This window comes from Ixodes scapularis, unplaced genomic scaffold (assembly GCF_016920785.2).
Source record: "Ixodes scapularis isolate PalLabHiFi unplaced genomic scaffold, ASM1692078v2 PGA_scaffold1__304_contigs__length_218370807, whole genome shotgun sequence".
Lineage (NCBI taxonomy): Eukaryota > Metazoa > Arthropoda > Arachnida > Ixodida > Ixodidae > Ixodes > Ixodes scapularis.
In genome coordinates, this window is record NW_024609846.1 from 165,774,924 (window position 1) to 165,796,336 (window position 21,413).

The 21,413-nt window shown below is 45.8% G+C and overlaps 1 protein-coding gene across 1 annotated transcript in view; it reads right to left on the reverse strand.

The window, feature by feature from the left end:
- The window catches only part of LOC8036000 (unconventional myosin IC), a 161,925-nt gene extending 146,154 nt beyond the window's left edge, over positions 1–15,771 (reverse strand). Inside the window, exon 1 of the mRNA XM_029989500.4 lies at positions 15,399–15,771. Within this exon, the coding sequence (XP_029845360.2) occupies positions 15,399–15,416 (18 nt within the window). The 5' untranslated portion in view covers positions 15,417–15,771. The remainder of the gene's footprint in view (positions 1–15,398) is intronic.
- Positions 15,772–21,413: the final 5,642 nt, after the last annotated feature.

Genomic DNA, 21,413 nt, shown 5'->3' on the forward strand with positions numbered 1-21,413 from the left:
ACTGCTGGAATGTGTTTTTCGTCAGCGCTCGAATCGCCTGGCGGGTCTGAGTGTTTCAAAAAATCCTGCTTTAGGGTCAGGGCTCGGACCGAGGGGGCAACAACCTACCGTGGGAACAAAGAGAGTGCGGGAACCGCGGGGTCGCCAGGACTGGGAGTGCGAGAGAGAACTCTAGGGCGGACGGACGCATGGCGACGTCGAGGGATGCGGCGAGACCCTGTCGACGGCCCCACGCCAGGCACCGGACGAAGCTTCCGGTGAGTGTGCGACCAAAAGTGGGCGTGCGGGGCCAGTGAGCCGCGCCCACGGTGTGCCAAGCCACCCGCCGGAACTTTTCCACCTCGGACAGGGAAACGCCAGCACCTCTACGCCAGATAAGACTTTTTTCTTTTTTTTTTGCACTCACCTATTTTTTTATTTTAGTTTACCATCTGGACTCTCTTAAACTTAGTATTTTTCTAGTACTGTCTAGGCAATTCCGAGCATGAAATTGTAAACCGTTATACTGTGCGTACCTGTGCTATCCGCCGTTTGGTGTCTACGTGATTTTTGCATATTATATAGCGCCTAATTATCTACTATACCCCTGTCAAATTAAACTTCATTTCTATATCCGACACACGCCTCCGTCTCTCTTCACTGGTAAGACTCTCCACCAGAGCGTGGCCCTAGCGCTCGGTCAGCGGTCCCCTTCTTTCACATCGTCACTCGGGAGGCCTACCGCCTTCCTGTGACATAAGGTTACACTGAAATGAAAATGGACGTACCTAAGTAACGCGGCACGTCCAAGCTTGTAGCGCAAAGCATTTTATGAAAATCCAGGGCTTTCAAGGGCCATGACAAGCCAAATTTTCAAATTCAACGGTTTTCAAGGTCTAGCAAAAAACCCAGGGTTTTCAGGGGCCTTGAAAACCCAATTTTTAAATTCAAGGGTTTCAAGGACACGTGCGCACCCTGTCAAGGTGGGGATTCCACGTCTCATCGGCGAAATTGACCCGAAGTTATGCGGAAATTTGCTGAAATCTTTCAAACGAAATGCGTGCTGCCAGAGTTGTCGGGAACATTTTTCGGGTGTTCTTTCAAATATCAACCCTTTCTGGATAAACAATGCGTGTTAAAAAAAAAAAAAAGAAATCTTCCTGTCGTATTGAGACACCCCTTCCTTAGCAGCTGCAACTCAGCGACAGTAGAGGGGGATCTTTTTTCTGTTCTCAGGTTTATTTGCCATCAGCGAATGGGATATGAATGTATGCGAAACCAATAAATAAAATGAATTTACTTCCCTAAAAGGTACTGCGTGCATCGTTGGCCACGCGAACCCCTGAAATTGTCTACCCCAAATGTGTTATTTACAGTTTCGCAATGTCGGGCACCTTGTGTGTCCCTCTGCGGATGATGCGGCTTTGACAGTTAGTCAGCTCCACAGTCGGCGCCCAGTCTTGGCGTTTTCAAAGTTCCACGAATTGGCAGAACGGCAGTGAGGCAAACGCTCGGGGTGTTTTCCCTTGCCTGTGACTTCAAGAGCGACAAAACCATAATATAGTTGGTAGCGCAATTCATATTTTGCAACTACTAAGGCTAAAAAGAAAAAAAAAAGCCATTTTCAATACAGATTGCAATAAGTTTTAAAGCTAAAAGTAATAAATTAATATTAAAATTACTGGTCAAGTTTCTTAGAGTGATTGCATTACTGTAACTTGGTTACCACCAAAGTGTGACGAGGGAGAAGTGCCCAAGTGACAAATCACCGATCATCATTCGCGATCGTTTTTCTGGACCACAAAACGGCGTCGCTATTTTCATCTCGAGTTTCTGAATCTCGACATCCGTCGCAACTGCAGAGGAGATAGCAGTCTAGCTGCGAGCTTTTTATTTTATTTTTTTATCAGTTGGTGAGCAAAAAAGGGACTTCCAAGACGGTGCGGAGCCAAAAGCCCCGATCGAGTCCCAAGAGATAAGCCCTTTCGAAGAGAATTTGTCCTCCACACTCCGTATCAGCAAAACTTGGCAGACAGCTGCCCAGTGGGCCAATGAGGCTTTCCGAGCAAAGCGCGTAAAAATCTGCCGTTAGAGCGAGTTCTCCTGGGGCGCTGTAACGTGCTTGGGACCAACGCCTTTTTAATTCACAGGCGCTTAAGCTTTTTTTTTTTTTTTACTTAAGTCATGCTGATACTGAGTATAGTTGAAGTCACTGAAACGGCCACACTTCCCCGCCACTAGCTTCGATAGCAACCAAGCGTTGCCGGATTCCGAAATTCTGCGACTGAAACGCTCCGTCCACGAGTGTCGTCTGTCACAGCCCACAGCCTGGCTTTTAGGCAGCGTTTGTCATGCAAGGAATGGCTTCGATGCTACCATTCGACCGCCTGTACAAACTTGAGAGAGGTGGATGAAAGCTCTCTGCGACATCAAAAGCACACGAGTGTTTTCAATAGACCTTTTACACTGCATGCAGAGCCATTCCCGGCGCCAAAGGCTGTTGCAGACGACGGAGGCGACTTGGACGGCGACGGAGGAAACGCAAGCGAGCGGTTGAATTTCTCTCTCTCTCTCTCACTCACTCTTTTCAGCGTCATGTGGTAGACGCTGCGAGAGCAAGGAGAACCGTACAGTCCGTTATCATAATTCATAGCGTGATCCGCGCGCAGCCATCAGGGGTTTTTTGCACAAAAAAAAAGACGCCTATTCGGGTGAGCGTCGGCGCCTTTCACAAGGCCGCCCTGAGAAGCCTGGAGATGGTATACCTTGCTCCTTTCACGTCCAAAGTGGGCGCGCGCTAATACGATCAGGCGACCTTCGGAGTCCACCGACGACGACGCCCGACCTCTTATCGACGGACGCGGCCTCGTGAGCGTCGGTTCCCTGCCGAGGGCTGCCCACACAGAGCCTCTTCATTGTGGCGCGTCGACAAAGAGACGCGCAGCACACCGCGCCACACTCAAAGCCGCGCTCGGAAAGATGGCCGTCCCCATCAATCGCGAGAGCACGGAGCGAGACACTCCCGACAAACGAGCGGGCCATCGAAACAATGCCTGGCGTCTTGCACACGGTGCCACGGTGCTTCAAACGTTCGGTCGAGACCGCCCCTACGCTGGGGCGTCTTCCGTGTGGCAAGGTGCAAGCCAAATCGGAGACCCCAAAACTTTCGTCGTCACGGTTCCCTGCTAGACGTCTACAGCTTTATACATTGCACAATTTTTGCATATGGTAAAGAAACATGCTTAACCAGGGCTCTGTGAATTAGCTTGCACGGTGCAAGGGAAGCCACGCTAAAAAAAAGGGTGTAGCTATTACACCCCTTGTCCCTTATCGACACCCAAAACTTCAGTTCGACGTACAGAGCACTGGCGTCGGACTGACTGCCTTTACGAGAGGGTTGATGACGGTACGACATAACATATTAATCAGCTAAAATATGTATCAAGGTCTAGAGAAGAAAAAAAAAAAAAGGTTTTGCAGTAGGGCCAAAAGAACACCGAATTTTTTTTTTTTTTTTTTTACCAGTTAGTGCACGCATTAGCTATATTATAAAGTCGTACAACTCGGTTATCACGGCGCTCTTCAAATTCGGTAGCGTCGGTTCGAAGTCAGTGCGCTGTACGCCCAATTAAAGTTTTCGGGTGTCGTATGTGTGACAAGGGGTGTAAGAATATACCCTTTTTATTAGTGCGCTCTCGGGGGTATGGACTGGCGGTGCAACCCCTTCTTAAGAACTTGCAGCAAAAATATCCGTAAGGTTGTTCTCTTAAAGGGGCACTAAAGTGAATTTTCACATCCTCTTTTTTATGGCGCAGCTCACCCTATCCGCCATAAGTATGATAGAAAACCCCAAAAGATAACCGTGCGTGGCTTTATTTCCCCTATTAAAAACCGACCAAATACCACGACACGACCTTTTCCTGGGATATCTCTGGACAGGGGTTTATAGGCTGTTTAGGCTGCGTTGAAAGAGCTCGAGCCATAAAAAAAGAAAAGGGAAACTGAAGCGGTTCTGTATTAAAAAAAAAAAAAAAAAAAACACCAAAATCGTCTTCCTTTGGCCTTCGGGGTACGAATATCGATATTACTTTTCACTTTGGTGCACCGAGGCTGCAGAAAATAATTTTCAAAGTACCTCTGATGTCAGGCTGCTTCCCGGAGCGTGACGTCATATCCGGAGGTTTCGGAACCTCAGCTCTCGCGCATCTTCGGCGTTTATTAAAATGTCGGAGATAGACGTCACGACTGGTGTCAGTGCGGGGGAATATAGACCTTTCCAAAAAAGGGCTTCTGACTGGTTACAGTTTCAGTGTTCGTGCATATCCATGGTGCATGCTTTGCTCGCTTTCCGAAGCTACGAACGTGCGCGTGCTGGGCTGAGGAGATCGCGCGTTGGGCTGAGGACTTGTGAATATTGCGATGGTGTACACCTGGCAAGGCTTGCAATTGCACGCGCTGCCCACACGAGCCACATGTGCTTGGCGGCAGAAAGATCTGGTAACGACGTGAGGACTCGTCGGAGTTTTTCGTGTTTTCTCGCGTTTAGTTACATCTTCGGGGAAAACGAACGTTGATATTCAGATTCACGGCATAAACATAATACTAGAATTCACCTCTAACTCGTTGCTTTTAGAACATCTTCAGCTTCCTTTAAATAAGAAAAAAAAAACCTAGCGGAAGCCCGAAATTAAGGGTGTCGCGAACCGGCGGAGGTTCGAGTTCGACCAGGTTCGACTTTTTCGAACTTTTAGTGGAAAGTTCGACGAACCTTGTATTGAGGTTCGACTCGTGTGCGCATGCGCGACAGGCTGGCCAGTTGGCTTCGGATTGGACGGTCATGGCTAGGGGATGAATTAAGAGCAGCGCTGTATGGTTATTTCAGTTAATACAGTACAAAAAAAAAATAGGTTATTAACTTCTTCACTGATTAGAATTGTTTGCTTTAAAATTGCAACTGTTCAAAAAATAAAATAACCTTTTGCCTAAAAAAGATTCTCCAAACCGAAGCATGCTTGTATCAAGGTCTGGCCACACTGTCCACAAAGTCGAACCGGTCGAATCTGGTGACAAGTTCGAAGGTTCGTCGAACCGGTTCCACCCAGTCGAACCCCAAAAGTTCGACCTAAAAATCCGCAAAAAAAAAAAAAAAAAAAGAAATTAACAACGAGAAAACCTGAATAAAAACCGCCGTATTGCAGTAATGTTTTTATTAGTGTATCGCTGGAATGTTCTCCATATTTCTCAATCTGAAGATCTATGTTTAGCCTTATGGTAACAGAAAGCCCAAAAGAACCCTACCGAAAAAAAAAACAGAAAAACAGTACGAATTTTCGCTAACTGGATTATGAAACTGGCAATCTAACTGGATTTCTTGCTGATAACCTGAAATCCAGTTAGCAGACAATTGCCTGCCAACTGGAATTTAGGTTTCCAGCAAGAAATCCAGTTAGATTTTCAGTTCCATAATTCAGTTAGCGAAAAGTTATACTGTTTTTTTTTTCTTTTTCGGTAGGTAATATTTCCTGTTCTGTTTCAGTTTCTCAACGCCTCGCTATTCTCTGCGCAAAGAAAAAAAAATGAACAACGTGAAAACTTGAATTTAGAAACCGCCGTATTGCAGTAATGTCTTATAGCCCCTTCCACAGGCAAATCGCGAGCGCTCGCCGAGCAGATTCTTGTTCCCTTCTCGAGATGGGAGTAATCTCTCCGTGTGCCGCTTGCAGATCTGGAGCCGCTGGGGCGCTTCGCCGAGCGGCTCCAACCGATCCGTGGGAAAGTGGAGGAGCGCGTCGAGCGGTCAGGAGCTCCGCGCAGCCTTTTTCGAAAGAGTACGATCTGTAGTCACTCGCAACATTTCAGTTTCGTTATCAACGTTCCCCGTGGGGAAATAAGGAGTTTCGCGTTTTTTTTTTTTTTTTTTTTTTTTTTTTTGATTGCTGGGTGGGCTCTCTTGCTCTGCTTGCTTTTATTCCTCTTGTCATGACCGACTGGTCCCAGCATACTGCGGCAATGACATCTTTGAATTTAATTTCAGGAGGTCTAATAAAACACAGTGACAGCGAAATCACCGACAGCGACGTTGGGAGATGTGTGTTCGTCCTTTGTCCCTCTTGTACCCGTTCTCCAGAGATTACTTTGGTCATACCAGCTTAGCTCCAGCTCGAGTGACGACGAGGCAGCCCTTCTCGGCGAAGTGTTTGCCGAGTCGTCCGCCCGCCTTGCCAGCGAAGAGGCCCAAGATATCGCGTTACGTCAAAGACGTTGTGCGCGCCCCTTCGGATTGAGAGCTAGGTATGTCGTTTGTTAGTTGTGTGGTCTCTGTAATCTAATTGCAATAATTAGAATACAATACGCCAAATACTGCACAGATGGAAGTCGCCTTCGGAGATGACGCTCGCTTTACGGCATACGTGTTTCGCATTGCTTAATTGCATCCTACGGCTCGTACAAGTACTTTTAGTTGTCTTCATCGGGTTTATATAACTCTAAGGAAAGATAAATTGTGTCTTAACGTTGGGGTCACCGTTAATCAAGTAGAAAACAATCAGATCTTTTGTCAGAGCATGAAGCTACGATCAGAACTTCATGCTCTCAGCAGGAGCAATGGGAAACGAAACTGTTAAAAAGCGAGGGCAGATGCTCTGAAAGCGGTGGCGCTGGGAGCATTACACTCGATTTTCTCCGCAGCTCGTGCCACCGGGGTGGATCACGTGACCCATCGCGCACGGAGGCCAACCGCTCGACAACCACTAGCGCGGAGCGCTCGGTATCTGCCAGGGGAAGGGGCTATTAGTGTATAGCTGAAGCCTGAATGTCCTCAGTATTTCTCAGTCTAAAGAGCTATGTTTAGCCCTTTGGTAATACAAAGGCCAAAACAATCTTTTCTGTTTTGTTTCTCAATGCCTTGCTACGATCCTGTGTGAGGGCGAGTATCTTTCTCTCCACCTCCAACTTTACGGCGGCGCACAATATACGCACCTTCGATTTTACCTGCGTCTTTATGTTTTTGGTACAATACACATGGACATTTCCCTTTACCACGTGTAATTATTAGGGTTTGGAAATTGATCGATTAATTGATTAATGCATTAATGCGATAATTTTATTAACCAAGTCAGTCTGTTTGGCTTGGAGTTTGAAAAATGCGTGGAGGAGGAAAAAGTCCCGCTTTATTAGTTGACTTGTATTTTCATTTTAGGAGGCAGCGCTGTTGTCATCCACAGAAATAACTTTAGCACTCCATATGACTCATCCAAACCAAGTTCCTTGCTCGTTTTTTTTTTTTTTTTTCTTTTTGTGACTATCTCAAATGGGATTGCAATATTCCGCTATAAATGAGAGTGAAAATAGTTAACGAAACTTTTATATTTCGGATGTCAACAAGTCTGGATGTCAACATAACCGATTAATCGATTGTTTAATCGATTAAAGAATACCGATTAATCCGGCTAAAGTTTTTAATCGACGCCTAGCCCTTATTACTACAACAACAGCTTGCGTGCCGTTACTAATCTAAGTCGAACCTCGCCGCTAACCCCACGGGCGAACTCCGTCGGTGGCGCCGGTTCGTCCGTTAGGCGGCGCACAGCTAGACGTATTCTCGAGTTCTGACTCATGACACCGAAACAAACCTTGATGATATGATAAAAACGCGACTACCGCACGTCAGACCTCTCCAAACGGCAGGTGCAGTTTAATTCGCGAACGTCATCTCTCGGCAGCGGCTACAGGATACATGTAGTCCTTATGAGTACTTCCTTCCCCCTTGACATGTGTCATTAGTCCCCGCTTCTTTTTTTGTGTGTAATATTAATTAGTACTGCGCGTAGATGCGCCAAATCAGTCGATCCCCAATCAAGGGAAGCAGGCGGACAAGAAAATAAGCAACGGAACTCGGAACCTTAAATAAATAAATCCCATCTTTTTTTTTAAGCTTTATTTTATGCTTTTTGCGGCTTAATTTCCAACGCTTAAGTCTGGTTTGTACTGTTGGTAGATTTTTGAAGCATTTACAGCTTGTTTTTAGGGGTTTCTGAGTATGTGATGAGCGGATATACTAGGTTTATTTGTGTGCACTCCGTTGTTACATGGTCTTGAGCAATGCTGATCATTCAGACCAATGATGTCGGCATGTCAGTGGCATGCCTACACCTACCGAGTGCCTGATCGTTCAGCGCGCAGGCGACGACACCACCATCCTGACCCCAGGGACGCCGTCTCTGCGACAAGTGTCCAGGGTTTCCTCGACCGATTGTTGGGCTAGAACCAACCGCCGCTCAAGAAACTCCGACAGAAGTGCCGCGATACACATCAGCAACAGCGCTGCCTATCCAGCATACTCTATCTAGTACATTTTTGAGGAATTTTGAAATTGCCACGCTATATGTATGATTTAGTAATTTGTCATGTCATTTAGCTAGAACATACTTCAAACATATTACTTTAATTACTCGGTACTTTTATAAAACCATGCTGTCGAAGGCTCTTTGCCGAGGGAACAGTTTGACAACGAAATCATAGTGAAAAAACGTCCGATGCACTATATATTTATGAGAAAACCGAAAATAATAATAATAATAATGATGATAATAATACGTTTTTTTTTTTTTATTTCCAAAAGGCGAGACAAGGCAAACAGCTGCATATTTGAACCTTGAAGATAAAAAAGCAAGGCGAGCAGATAGGTAGCATTTCCTATCTCTTTTCCTCTGTTATTTTTATTCTGCTGCAGGAGAGCACACTTCGTGTTTATCTTTGGGCGACACTCGCGTCGTCTTGACCGCTTATCGTATGTCCGTGAAATATTGCACAGCACGTTTTGTTCTACGTTTTTGTCTGTCTCTGCATGAGAAAATGTGCGCAGGTTGGGAAGAAGAGCCATGTGCACGAGCGTGTAGCGTCCGATAGAGCTTCGTCGCGCGGGAGTTCCCGCGCAACCAAAGCTCTGCCCAAATCTGTGCGCTCGTGCCCATGCACGTTTCAGTGCAGCATGCAGCAAATAAAAAAGCCGAGGATTCCATTTTTTTTTTATCTATACGCCGTTTTTTAGTGGAGAGCGAAATTCTGACTACCGCAGTGAGTGCCTCCTGCAGTGCGTCGGATACTGCGACTGAACTTGGTTGGTCCTGAAGCTTATTTTCTTTATCTGCCATTGACGTGCGGAAGTGACGGTGTCCGAACAAATACTGTTTCATGACCGCCATCCGCGTCTTTCTCCCGGTTGCCCCAATCCAGCAAGGAGGAGAGCTCGCGGCAACTTTTCTCCGCTCTCCCTCTCCCTACTTCAGTTAAACAATCTCTACAATTTTTTTTTAAATACTGCAATAAAGTTGGCAATGTGGGAAATGGACACTAAGATTGAACAACATTTTTTTTTCTAAACATCGAATTGAAGGATTTCTCGCAACTAACATGGAAAGTAATTAATAACGCATCAAGTAAAGTAATCAATTAATCTTTTTTATGCGAAAGCAATTTTTTTAACGGTACTTCGTAACGTCTGAAGCCCAGAAACTGGGTAATAACTTCATCCCATTTGCAAGTAGCGGGTACAAGTCTGATCTTGCATCAGACGCTGCCGATACCTCGTCCAAAGCCCACCGGTTCCTCAGCTTCGTTACACGTGTTTCAAGGTCTTAGGGACTCGAGGCGTTCCGTGCTTTGTGGCAGGCTTGGAGTGCAAGCTCGACCCAACTGGGCTCTTCATGTTCGTCACTTAGGCTGACGCAATCCTGCGCTGCCGCCGTATACGAGACTTTTCTCGCAGTCTTTAGCGGGCCATGGCGAAAAAGAGAGGCCTCGTCTGAAGGTCGCCGCGCCTCGCCATAAAGCAAGTTGTTGTTGTCATTGACCGTGAGATGGCGCTGCATGAGAGGAGCTCGAGGAACCATCCTTATTCGTTCACATGTTTGCGAGGCGCGCGGAGCCCCAACCCGACAGTGTCCCTGCAGTGTATACCCGAAGCCCCGAGTGAAGAAGGGGCCACCTTTCCGGTCTAGTTCCGACACCTCTCTTTTCTTCAACCGTGCGGCGGACAGACCCTCCAGCACCGCCACGCTGAGGCACAGGTGGGACCGTTATATAACAAACTGGTTCACACACACGCGTTTTACTGTACTCGACTGTGCTACAAAAGCTTGTAACGGCTTACAACGGCACGCTGGTACCATCCATCGGATAGCACAGAATATTTTGCGAAACAGAGTGATATGGTAGCTGCCGTCCATCTGTTTCGCGCGATACAGGTGTACTAAGCCCCTTTCTCTGTCAAGCAGAAATGCTGACCGCATGAATACGCCGAGTTGTGAGCAGGGTTCCGTGTTTTCGGTAAATACGCATAAACCCTGAAAAGAACCTCCAGCTGGTTTTATCGAAATCGGCGAGAACCGAAATACCCCAAATCAGAGCTGTGGCGATCCCCGAATAAGAAAAAAAAATCCAAGGTTTTTGTCAGCAGCTTTTTGTGTTAACCAGGAATAACGTCTATACTGGACTATTCACGAGGCTGCTTCTGTCTTCTAAACCCGCTTATCTCGTTTCCTTCCTTTTTTTGGTACAGGGGTCCAAATTTGGTTCTCGACTGCTGATTGGGTGTGATGCCGTAGCTCGCGCGTAATCAACCAATGAAACATTTATGACCCGTTCGCAAGTTCACAATGGGTCAATATTTTGGCAATCCGGAGGCATGCGGGCTAGAGAAGCTCGTTTTAGCGAACGCCGTTTTACCGACACCAGTTTATCGAATTCTTTTATAGAGAAACCAAGTTTAGAAGAAATGGCGATGAGCCTCCTTTTAGTGAATTCGGCCGCCCCGAAGCGGCGTGCATAGGATAAGTCAGGTCAGTTAGCATTTTTGTAATAAGCTGCCGCCAAGTCTGCAGCCGCGAAGCGGCTGGAGCGCAGCGGGGGGTTTGGGTTAACACGCGCACCAGTGATACACGCGCGAAGTAGACAGGGGAGCACGAGTGCCCCCCTTGCCCCTCCGGTTGGTACGCCCATGGTAGCGTCGGTTGAACGTCAGTGCGCTGTACGCCAAACTGAAGTTTAGGGGGTTCGTATATGTGATAAGGGGTGTAAGGGCTACACCCCCTTTTTGTGTGTGTGTGTGTGCGACGTACGGTGTTTACTGTTTTTCTTGTTTTATTTCCGACTGCGAAGGCCGCTTCATAGTAGCAGACGGAGCGTCTGCGAACGCCATCTTGCTAGCTACACGAGTGGCAAATGAGTTCTCGCTCTCGCTGTGACCAAAATCGGACCCCAGGTATACAGTTTCTAAGCATTCTGGTCACGCGCACGTTCTCTGGAGGTTGACGAATCTCATACCCGTGTCCGATTTTCTTCAACGCAGGTCGCCATAAATACCGATTTTTTTACCCACACCAACAATTGGGACTGCATTTGTAGAAAAAAAAAAAAAAACACTTTCGAGAAAACACTTTCGAGTCCGAAGGACAAATAAACTCCTAGAAAACGAAACCGCTGTTATAAGTAGGAACTCGACCAACTTATTGTTTCGCATTTCATACAGGGAATAATCTATACCCGTTTCCACCTCAAGAAAAAAATTGCTCAATGTTCATACGCCGCGCTAACTAGTTCTTACCAGATATGTTTGTTGGAGGCAGAAGCGGTGCTTTTGTCGTTTGAAACGTCGACTTCTTGATAAGGTAACACACTGTAGACGACTTATTTTTCGCGGGCTCAATATTTCGCGATTTAGGTCAAAGCTGAAGTTTTGGAATAATTCGCGGGTTCCAATTTTCGCGACGCGGAGGGTTCTCAATATAGATTCCAGCGTCTTTACATTTTACCGGAATTATTCGCGGAACCTGTTTTGCGAATTGTAGGCGATTCGCGAAAATTGGGTCCTCGCGAAAATTAAGCCGTTTAGAGTATATCTCATCTAAAATGCACCTACATTTATCTCAATTCTGAGCATAAAAGGGAAATTAAAAATGCTCCGCGAGAAGTCGTACTCTTTTTTTTACTACGGTTCTTGATGTATAGTATAGACGCATAGTATAGTAAGATGTATAGTAGTGCAAGACAGTATAGACCAACACGCAGCCCCGACGTCACGCAGCTGCGGTGGCGCTGTCGACGGCACTGTGCATGCGCAGATGCTTTCCTTCACGCGAATTCCGTTTCTGGGCACGCGCAGTGCCCGCATCTTGTGTGGGCAAACGCGGTCTTGTTTGGAAACAGCGCGTCGGTCAGCACTCAATGCGATTGCCAGGAGGAAGAGATCTTTTCCCGAATCCAAGCGCCCCTGCTGGCACGAAATGAATTTTTGGTACCAGTTGGCCACTTAGTTTTGGTTTCAGTTTCAGATTTTGCCATGATTATCGTGTCCTGAGGGAATACGCTGCTTGTGTTTTCATTACTGTGACTTGCTACAAGTGTGCAATACTGTAAGCATTGCCAAGAGATACCGAAAAAAATTAATAAAACGCTGGGCACTGTTTTTGTGGATTTCGATGTGCAGGATTTTGGGCAAAGGTAGGCAAATGTAGAACGATGGATTGCAACGTCCCTGCTGGTGGCCCTGTCGTGCAAGCACATTCGCATGCGCGTGAAGAAAAGTTATGCTGGCTTGAAAGTTCACGTGCTTGGCTGCACGAGTACAGACAGCGGCTGTACGTGTTATCGAAACCGAAACCATGCCACTCCGCTCCGTGGCCAACTGGTTCCCAGGCTGCAACGCGCGCAGTGTTGCGTAAGATTGATTTGTTTTTTTTTGTTTTTTTTAATTGGCCTGTTTTAATTTTATCGATGCTGCGTGTCTACTCCCAAAAAACAAATTGCGCATCTTGAGTGGGCCGATTCATCACTGTGTGGAGAAAATTCATTCCTTCAAGTTACAGTGAAGGGTAAAAGTACGTTCCGTATACCATGAAGCTGTAATTTACATCGACGATTCAGCTAAATGAGTCATTCGTTTTGTAATATTTCACTTATCTCATCCACTTATCTCAACCAAACGTTGCTACCAAAGTTCAAACTTATCTATGGATTAACATATAAGTTCACGAAAACAAAAGCCACGTCGCTGCTTTTGCAGCATTTGTTTATTTTAGAAAACTTCTAAAGACCGTCCGCTTCTTAACATTAAAAAAAAAAAAATGTATATATATATATATATAACTCGGTGTTTTGCGAAGTCGCACATTCAGTAATGAATAACGAATATATATTCATAAAACAAGACGCCCCAATCTGATAAAACAGGAAACGATATCTAGGTTAGTATCATTGCCTTCTCTTCCAAATTTGTTTAATCAAATTCAACATATCAGTGAACGAACCAAAAACATATTAAATCCGCGCACAAAATGTGCTCTATCGACGCCTCTCTCCATAGGCACATTCCGCGGCAAGTTTTTCCTATAAACTTTTACGAAACAAATTCAACACCTGACTGCTTCTTTGCAGTAAATTACATATCACTATAGAGTACAGCATTTACTTAGTTTGAGATTTGATCCCTGTCGTCCGAGCTGCAGGATGCCTTGACATATTTTTTATGCGTATAGTAAACGTATAAAAACGAGCGAATACTCCGAAAATGTGGAAATATCTTGAGGAAATATCCTTATTTTCTAAAAAAAAATATAAACGTAAAGTGACTGTGGCAAAGTTAAAAGGAGTACAATTTCCGAAGCAAACGTCAGCCCGATGCTAGCAGAAAGTTTCGTCTAGACCTACACCTCAATTAACAAACGGAGTCCAGCAGGGAAGAATGGCTCAGAAGCGAGCTATGCAAACACGAGGGCCATGTGATAAACGTGGGAAGCAAGACAATTAAATTGACGCAACTAATACTATTCTAATGAGAAACGCCCTAAGCCACACCCTTCCGAAAGCTCGGAAGCCGCACTCTTCTCTTGGCGGTGAGAATCCCCGATGAAGCTGTGACAAAAAGGTATGCATCACGTGGCCCGCGGGGATGTTGACGGGCGGTTTCGCTTTGCGTAGCGGAGTACTGTTGCCACCCTTTTGCAATCAGACATTCCCGTGACGCAACGCGTGGGAACGCCCTAAACGCATATAAGCGTGCCTTATCACTTATCAAAGGCTGTCATAGTTCCATCCGACATTTTTCTTGGTTGTTGAGTAAAATAGAATAAGAAACGGATGGAAACGTTTACTTTTAATGTTGCGTCATCATAACCATCAAAAAGCTAGTCGAACAATAACTTTTTTCTTTTTACTCCCAACCTTTGTAGTATTGTTGAATAGGCATGTGCTCTGTCGGAGCAGCACCAAAATTATCTTGCAGATAAACAAGAAAGCTTTCTAATGTTTCAGACATAAGGTTTGCGAGTGATACAGAAGAAATATTGGCGGGACAGAAAATAACAGAAACCCTTCTTCCTAAGGCGAAAAAGTCTTTGCCTCCAGTTTTCGTATCTGCTTTTTAACAACTTGACGGGAAGAGATATATACGAAAAATACTCGCAGTCGGGTTTTGCCCCAGGAATGGAAATTAAAGGGGGGGGGGGGGGGGGGGGGCTTTGAGAATAGGGGGGACGTTGAGAATTAAGGGGGTGCCTTCAAAAAAACAAGGGGGATGTAGGGAATTCACTGCTGTGGATACTTCGAATGAAAGCAATATTGTGTCGTAGGAACTACGAGCGATTTTTATTTTCGCTCACACAATGAGTGAGTGCAATCGGTCTTGCCAGGGTTTAATTAAACATGTAATTGTTCTTTTAAAAATATCTTTTCTTTTTTTTTTTTTGTAACGTCGTTTATTTTTAACATTTTGCCTTTCTATGACACAGTTTGATTATGTTGGAAGTTTGTACGACAGCACTGCTTTTCAACTGTAGCCGCAGTAATGTTTCGGGGCTGCCAGTTGCTTCTGTAAAGAAGGCAACTGTCAAGAATGCTTCTATACTCAGTTGAATATCCTCGGAATCGGCTACATTTAGGGGGAAAAAATGTATTCCCGTGTTTAGTGCTTTAACAGCGCTGCAGCATCCTCACAAATGTCACTGAAGGGACAAGCGTGATTCCGCCGTATGAAAAAAAGAAAAACAAAGCACGGAGCACACGCCGGGCAGGATACCGCGTACGGCGGGATGTCATTGATGGATACAGTACGCTCGCGCGAAGGCGGCGCACTCGGGTTTCTGTTCACACACCGCAAGCAAAAAAGAAGAGCGAAAATAATAATAATAATAAAAAAAACGTAAAAGTGTCGCGCGCGTTGCATGCCAAAAGGCGCACCCACGCCGCGCAACAGCAAACGCCTACGGTGGGACGTCCGACGAAAATTTTTTCCCCTCTAAAGCGCCGCTGGTTTTCAAGCTCACGATTCGCACAGTAGTAACATCGCAGAGACAAGGGCACACAAAGGACGGAAAAACGGAGCGCGAGAGAGCGCCGGCGCCGGCTTTCGTGGACCCAAAAATTACCTGTTTCCAGTAATCCATGCTGCCTTCCAGTCGATCAGCTCGACGGCGGGAATAATCCGAGAGCAGACGACGCGTCGCGTCGTCGTCGCCAACTGGTCTCGCGCACGGACGTTCAGCACTTGGGCCAGTTCGTCGTGGGCGCACTCCGAGGGCCGTCGAACCGCGGCCGCGCGGAACACTCGAGCTGCGGCCCGGCTTCGAGTACACGTTTAGTCCACGACAACGCGAGCAGTTAGAAGCGAGCCGCCAGCTTGGGCAGTGCTTTGTTGCGTGCGAGGCGGCGCGGCCGAAGCACAGACGGCCAACACCGGTTCTGGCACAGAGCGGCGACCGGCCTGGGCGGAGCACGTGACGGCAGGCCGACAGCTGGGAGACATATGGCGCCATCTGGGAGGTTTTTCCCGCTGCGACGGCGGAGTGGGGCTCGGTTTTTGGCGTTGTTTTTGGTGTTTGATCGGTGCGGTACCGACTCGAGGAGGCCTGCTTTCTCCTCCTGCGAGACTCACAGCCAGGGAACAACTTGGAAGTCTCTGCGGTCCCCCCCCCCCCCCCCCCCCCGCCCGCCTCTGTCCTCTTGTTCCCCCAGCCGTCTTTGTCGCCCCAAGTAGGGGCGGTAGTGGCGCGAGCAGGATTTTGTTTAAAACCCGAAACGCAAAAAAAAAAAGGCAAAATGAGAAAACATAATACTAATATATTAGTTTATTAATTTGATTTTTACATCGCACCAAATCGCCCGTACCTCTGGCGATTTGCCGTTCTAGATGTCTTATATGTGTAGGAGTGGCATTCGCTGGAAAATTTTATACTGTATACTACGTCCCCACGCAGCTGTCAGTGTGGCCACCAGCGAAGCACTCTTGTGGCTCTTGTGGTATCAGTCGCTGTTACCGTGCCACAATTATTAGGGGTATCCACACGAAGGAGAAATCCGCCCCTTTCCTCCGCGGAGCGCGTATCACGTGAGACATACGTCATCCCTTTTTGACGCCTCGCGGCGCCGTTTCGTCCGTGGCGGAGGCGCGGAGGCTTCGTGCTGTCAGCACGAAAGCTCCCCAGGTGCACGCGGCGGAGCCGGGGACGGAGTTTCCCGGGTTTTTGACGTCACGACATCCGTCCGCGGAGTTCTCCTTCGTGTGGATACCCATGTCCGTATGTCCGTCCGATGTCCGGCGTCGGGGGGTGCTCGTGCTCACGAGCACGTGAGCACGTGCTCCCGTGCTCGTGTAGGGCAAAAAGAAACAAACAACCGCATCTCCACGTGGTGAATGATGTTGATTGGGGCGAAGCTCTGGTGGTGCTTGTCTGCGTAGACGGTGAGCCGCAGCATGCCGAGCCTTTCGTTCATTTTCATCCATGTCAGAAAGAGAATGTGTGGTATAGAACGTGGTTATATACGCATTTGAGCAATTGACCGCAGTGTGACATGGATGAAAACGAACGAAAGGCTCGGCATGCTGCGGCTCAGCGTCTACGCAGACAAGCACCACCAGAGCTTCGCCCCAATCAACATCATTCATCACGTGAAAATGCGGTTGTTGTTTTTTTTTTTTTTCATAAGGACTATTAGACGGAAAATGTAACTTTACGGGTTCTTCTCGTCCAATTTTCGAGTTCCAACAAACATAAAATCGGAGTTTTATCAAGACCGACGTAAAGAAACGACGTTTAGCTGGGTGAAATTTTGTCACGATACATTGATAAAACGGCGAGCTTTTGTACGGAATTCCCGGTTTACAAAAATCCCGCTCTCAGCGACCTCGTGACCCAGGAGACGCCAAACTAAACACAACGCTATTTTGCGGAGGACTTCAAAATAATGGAAGAGATTGGCTTCATCTGTCACCGTCTTTATTTATTTTTTTTTTTGCATTTATTATTTATTGTTTATTGCTATAAAAAAAAGAACGTCTCCAGTGATGAATCCCGGAGAAATACTCACCGGCCATTAAAGGGGCCCTGCAATCATATTTAAGCTTTTACCTTTTTTGCGGTTTCCACGTCTTTTGGGGTGCGCGCAAGCCAGCGGGCACGGAGAGAGTAACTAAATATCAGTGCGTCATATTTTAACCAGACGACGCGGAAACCTCCTCCACCGACGAGGGCGACCCGCGGGACCGAAAGCGCGTGAAATATGACGTCTTTAGTCCTGGGCTCACTACTGGTCAGAGCCGCTAAAAGCTTCTTTCTAGTCGAAATAAAAAATATAAGCGGCGCGAACCGTTCAGTTTCAATTATTTATAAAAGTAGTTTTGGTGCAGACTTTTAGATCGAAACAAAATTAATACAGTTTATAAAGTACGGGAACAAGAAATGACCCGTCGACATACCCGCCACCAAGCGGTGGAAAAGGCGGCTTATACTAGAAATGGGTAATGGAATCAGGCACCGACGTGCGGCGGGCGTAGAAAGGTCCCGGATGTACTCGGCGGCGCTGCGGTCGTATACGGGCTCGAGGATCCCACAGGTTCCGAACGTCCCGAAGGCCTTCGGCGAGCAGGTTTGGCCGTTTCGCGGTATGGCAGCGCGAAGTGGATCCCGTTCTGAACTGATCTTTACCCCGAGTTTGCTGTCGTTTGTGGTCAATAAAGTGTCATGCCGAATTAGTGTTTAATCGCACAGCAAATGCAATGCAAGCCTCCCTGGCTGCCCGCTTCATACAGCCTCTCCAGAATATGCTTTAGTGGCGCCCTCTCGAGTCGTCGACACGGAGTGCGGCAGCCGTGAGCGCTCGCTGAGCTCACGACCCCTCCTCTAGTTCACGGCCACTCAAGCAACCAAGGACGTCATGAGGGAGGTTATTTTTTTTGCTTGTCTTTGTAATTCTAATTTGCCCATAACTTTTAAAATAAAGCGAATTTCGAGAAAAGAAAAGTTTCATTAAGTTACTACGTTCAGTGCGCTCAGGTTCGGTACAAATTAAAAACCAGTAAAAAAGTCCCTGCAGAGCCCCTTTAAGTGTATGTGGTGAAAAGGTCACCAATTATAGAAGCTGCCGGGCCCTGCGTAACATACATCAATTTATTATTATTAAAATTCGTCAGCATTGTAAAAGAAAAAAATCTTCTTTTTTGTAATATTTGTTAAAGGGCAACTCCGCTTCTTTTCCAGTAGTGCAAAACTATACAGTTCTCTTTGTTATCATCTACAAAACCCCCATGGCAAATATTACGACGGAATTCCGCCTAGAAGTTCATTAAAATCGCTGTCAAAGTTTGACAAGCACGAATTCGCTGGTTTTGGATGAGACGTGCGGGCCAGACAACACTGCCCGGCTGCATTTCCGCTTCCTCCAAATTCCTTCTCCCGGCACGTCCGCGACGTCATCAAACATGTACAGCTTCTTCTTTTTTTTTTTTTTTTTTTTCAATTTTGTTTTCTTTCTTGGTGAGAGCACGGGTGGCGCCAGCGCCGTGAAAGACGTGAGTGACGCGCTCGGCCGGCCCGGCGCTCGACTATTGATACTACTGATAAGCCGATCGCCTCGTTGAGCGCGGCTTGTGTTACATCCCATACTTTTGAACACCAAGTAAAAGGAGGAGAGGGAAGCTGCTTTTGTAAGAATTTTGAGTGACAGGTTAATCTTCTATAATCTTCTGGGAGGAGAATAGCGACGCCTGTGCTAATCCAGGAGGTACAAAGGAGGATCCTGATGAGAGGGGAGCTCCTTCTTCCCCTTGTATATCACGTGGGTGTACATGCTTAGTGATGCCGAATATACAATGTTGTCCGGCTTTGCCACCGTTTCGGTTTCGGTTTGTGATCATGGCTAGAGTAAAATTACACAAAAAATATTTTATTTTTCGCGAAACAAAAGATTGGGGATTGTTTTTAAGTGCTTCAAAAAGCCAAATCGGCCACTATCTCAACATTTTTGAAATTAAGCGGAGTTGCCCTTTAAGCTTATTGGGTATGTTGCTCCCAAATTAATAATTGCGAGCGAGTGTTTTTTGTGGTTTACTCTTGAGACAACGAAAGCCCAGCTGAAAACTTTATAAACTCGAGAAACAGGAAAAAGTTCGAAAACGCAATAATGTCTGCCCTTCAACGGGGAGTCACCCACGACCTTCAGAGCTGCACACTGTCACCGACGTTACTCGTGACCTATATAAAAACTAGACTTGTGTAAGGTAGCGAATTGGGCGGGTTGGTAAACGTTATACATGATGAAAATCGCACAAACGACGAAGACGGCGTGAAGATAACAAACACGACAGGACGAAGCTGTTCTCGCAACCAAAGTGTCATTAGGAGAAAAACAGAAAGAAAACAGCATAGCCGACACTGATTGCATCAACAAACACCTCCTTATCTATCAGGAATCACACAATCTTCGGAGCTGAAACGGTTCACACACTGCAATTCATATTAGCTCGCAAAAAAAAAAAAAATACTTTTTTTCTGACAGAGCTACCGACGGTGCTCTCTCAAGCTGTCACTAAATTGTCTTTTTTACGGGTGTCCCATGTTCTGATATTATACTTGCGACGTCATTAATATACAGAATGGGCGATAATTAATTTCTGACGAATTAGTAAATATGCCCAATAAACTTATAATAATAACATCTTGATTTCCCACTTACAATGGTGGAGGCCGAGAAAAAAAGCTGCACAAAACGGCTTGACGAGCTCTCGGCCCCCATTGCATTCTACGTGCAGTAGCGACAGGGCGAGAGAGAACTAAAAAAACACACACGCACCCCAAAAATATTAGTCGTCTGCAACAAAATGGCACATCAACTCACGCAACTCTTTCATGATGATGGTATCTACGTGAACGTCATTGTGAATAAAACAATTAAGCAGTTTAGGTAATCTGTAAGATGACGTTTCTTTTCCTAGGTTTAATCGGCAAGTATAGGTATATTCCAGTATTTAGGGTTGCGAAATTGATAATTGGGAACGCGTTGGTTTAAACCAGACGGTTCAATAATGTGAGTACGGTTACTGAACAATTCCTGCTTGTACTTCGTAGAAAGCCTATCATTATACATTAGTTAGATACTTAATATATAATACATTCTGAACAGGTTTTCTGTATGCGAGCAGAGCGGCACATTAGCACTTGTACGTAACATTCATTTTTGAAGTAAGTGTTATTATCTTAAGATTTGTTGCCGTGGTAGTACCCCAAACCAGGTGGCAGTAATTTAAATGATCAAAAAATAGTTTTATAGTTTAATAATTTAACGGACCTCGGAAATATACATTGATTCCGATATACCAGATCTACAACCTTTGCTAATTTATTTTTTAGATACTCAATATGATGGCCCCATTACATGTTTTGTGAAAACACAATGCCAAGCGTTTTGAATGAGTCAGCCATTTCAATATTTACCGAGTTTATATAAATGTGTCCTGATGGAGAAATAACTTTATTTTTCGGTCTAAATTCATAGCTTTTGTTTTATTGGTATTTATTTTTAAAGCGTTTTTATCGGTCTATACTTCTAATTTATCTAGTACTGTGTTGGCTATAGGTATAAATAGATGTGCCTTATCAGCAGTAAAAAGAAGCGTCGCATCGTCACATATATAACAAATTTAGTGGTCTGGTCAATGTTCACAATATGATTGGCATAAACGTTAAAAAGAAAAGGTCCTAAAATACTGCCTTGAGGTACACCCGATATTACAGATTTGATAGGGGAAATGAAATTATTACAACAAACGTATTGTTTGCTGTTTCCAAGGTAAGACTGATTCCATAATATTCCAGCTTTTTCAGAAATAGTTCATGGTTTAAAAAATCAAAAAGCCTTAGTAAAGTCTACGTAAATCCCAAGTACTAGTTTTTGTTTCTCCAGATTTCTTGAGATAAATTCTTTCTCTTTAAGTAAGGCAAGTTCAGTTGCATTGATGCTTTCTAAATCCGAACTGGGATCTTGTAATTAGCGTATGTTAGTCAAAAAAGTTAGGCAAGCGGTATGGCGCACCGTGAATTCACGAGGGCGCCCATCAAACCATTCGGCCAATCTTGGCCGCGACACGATCACATGGTCGTGTTGCCGCG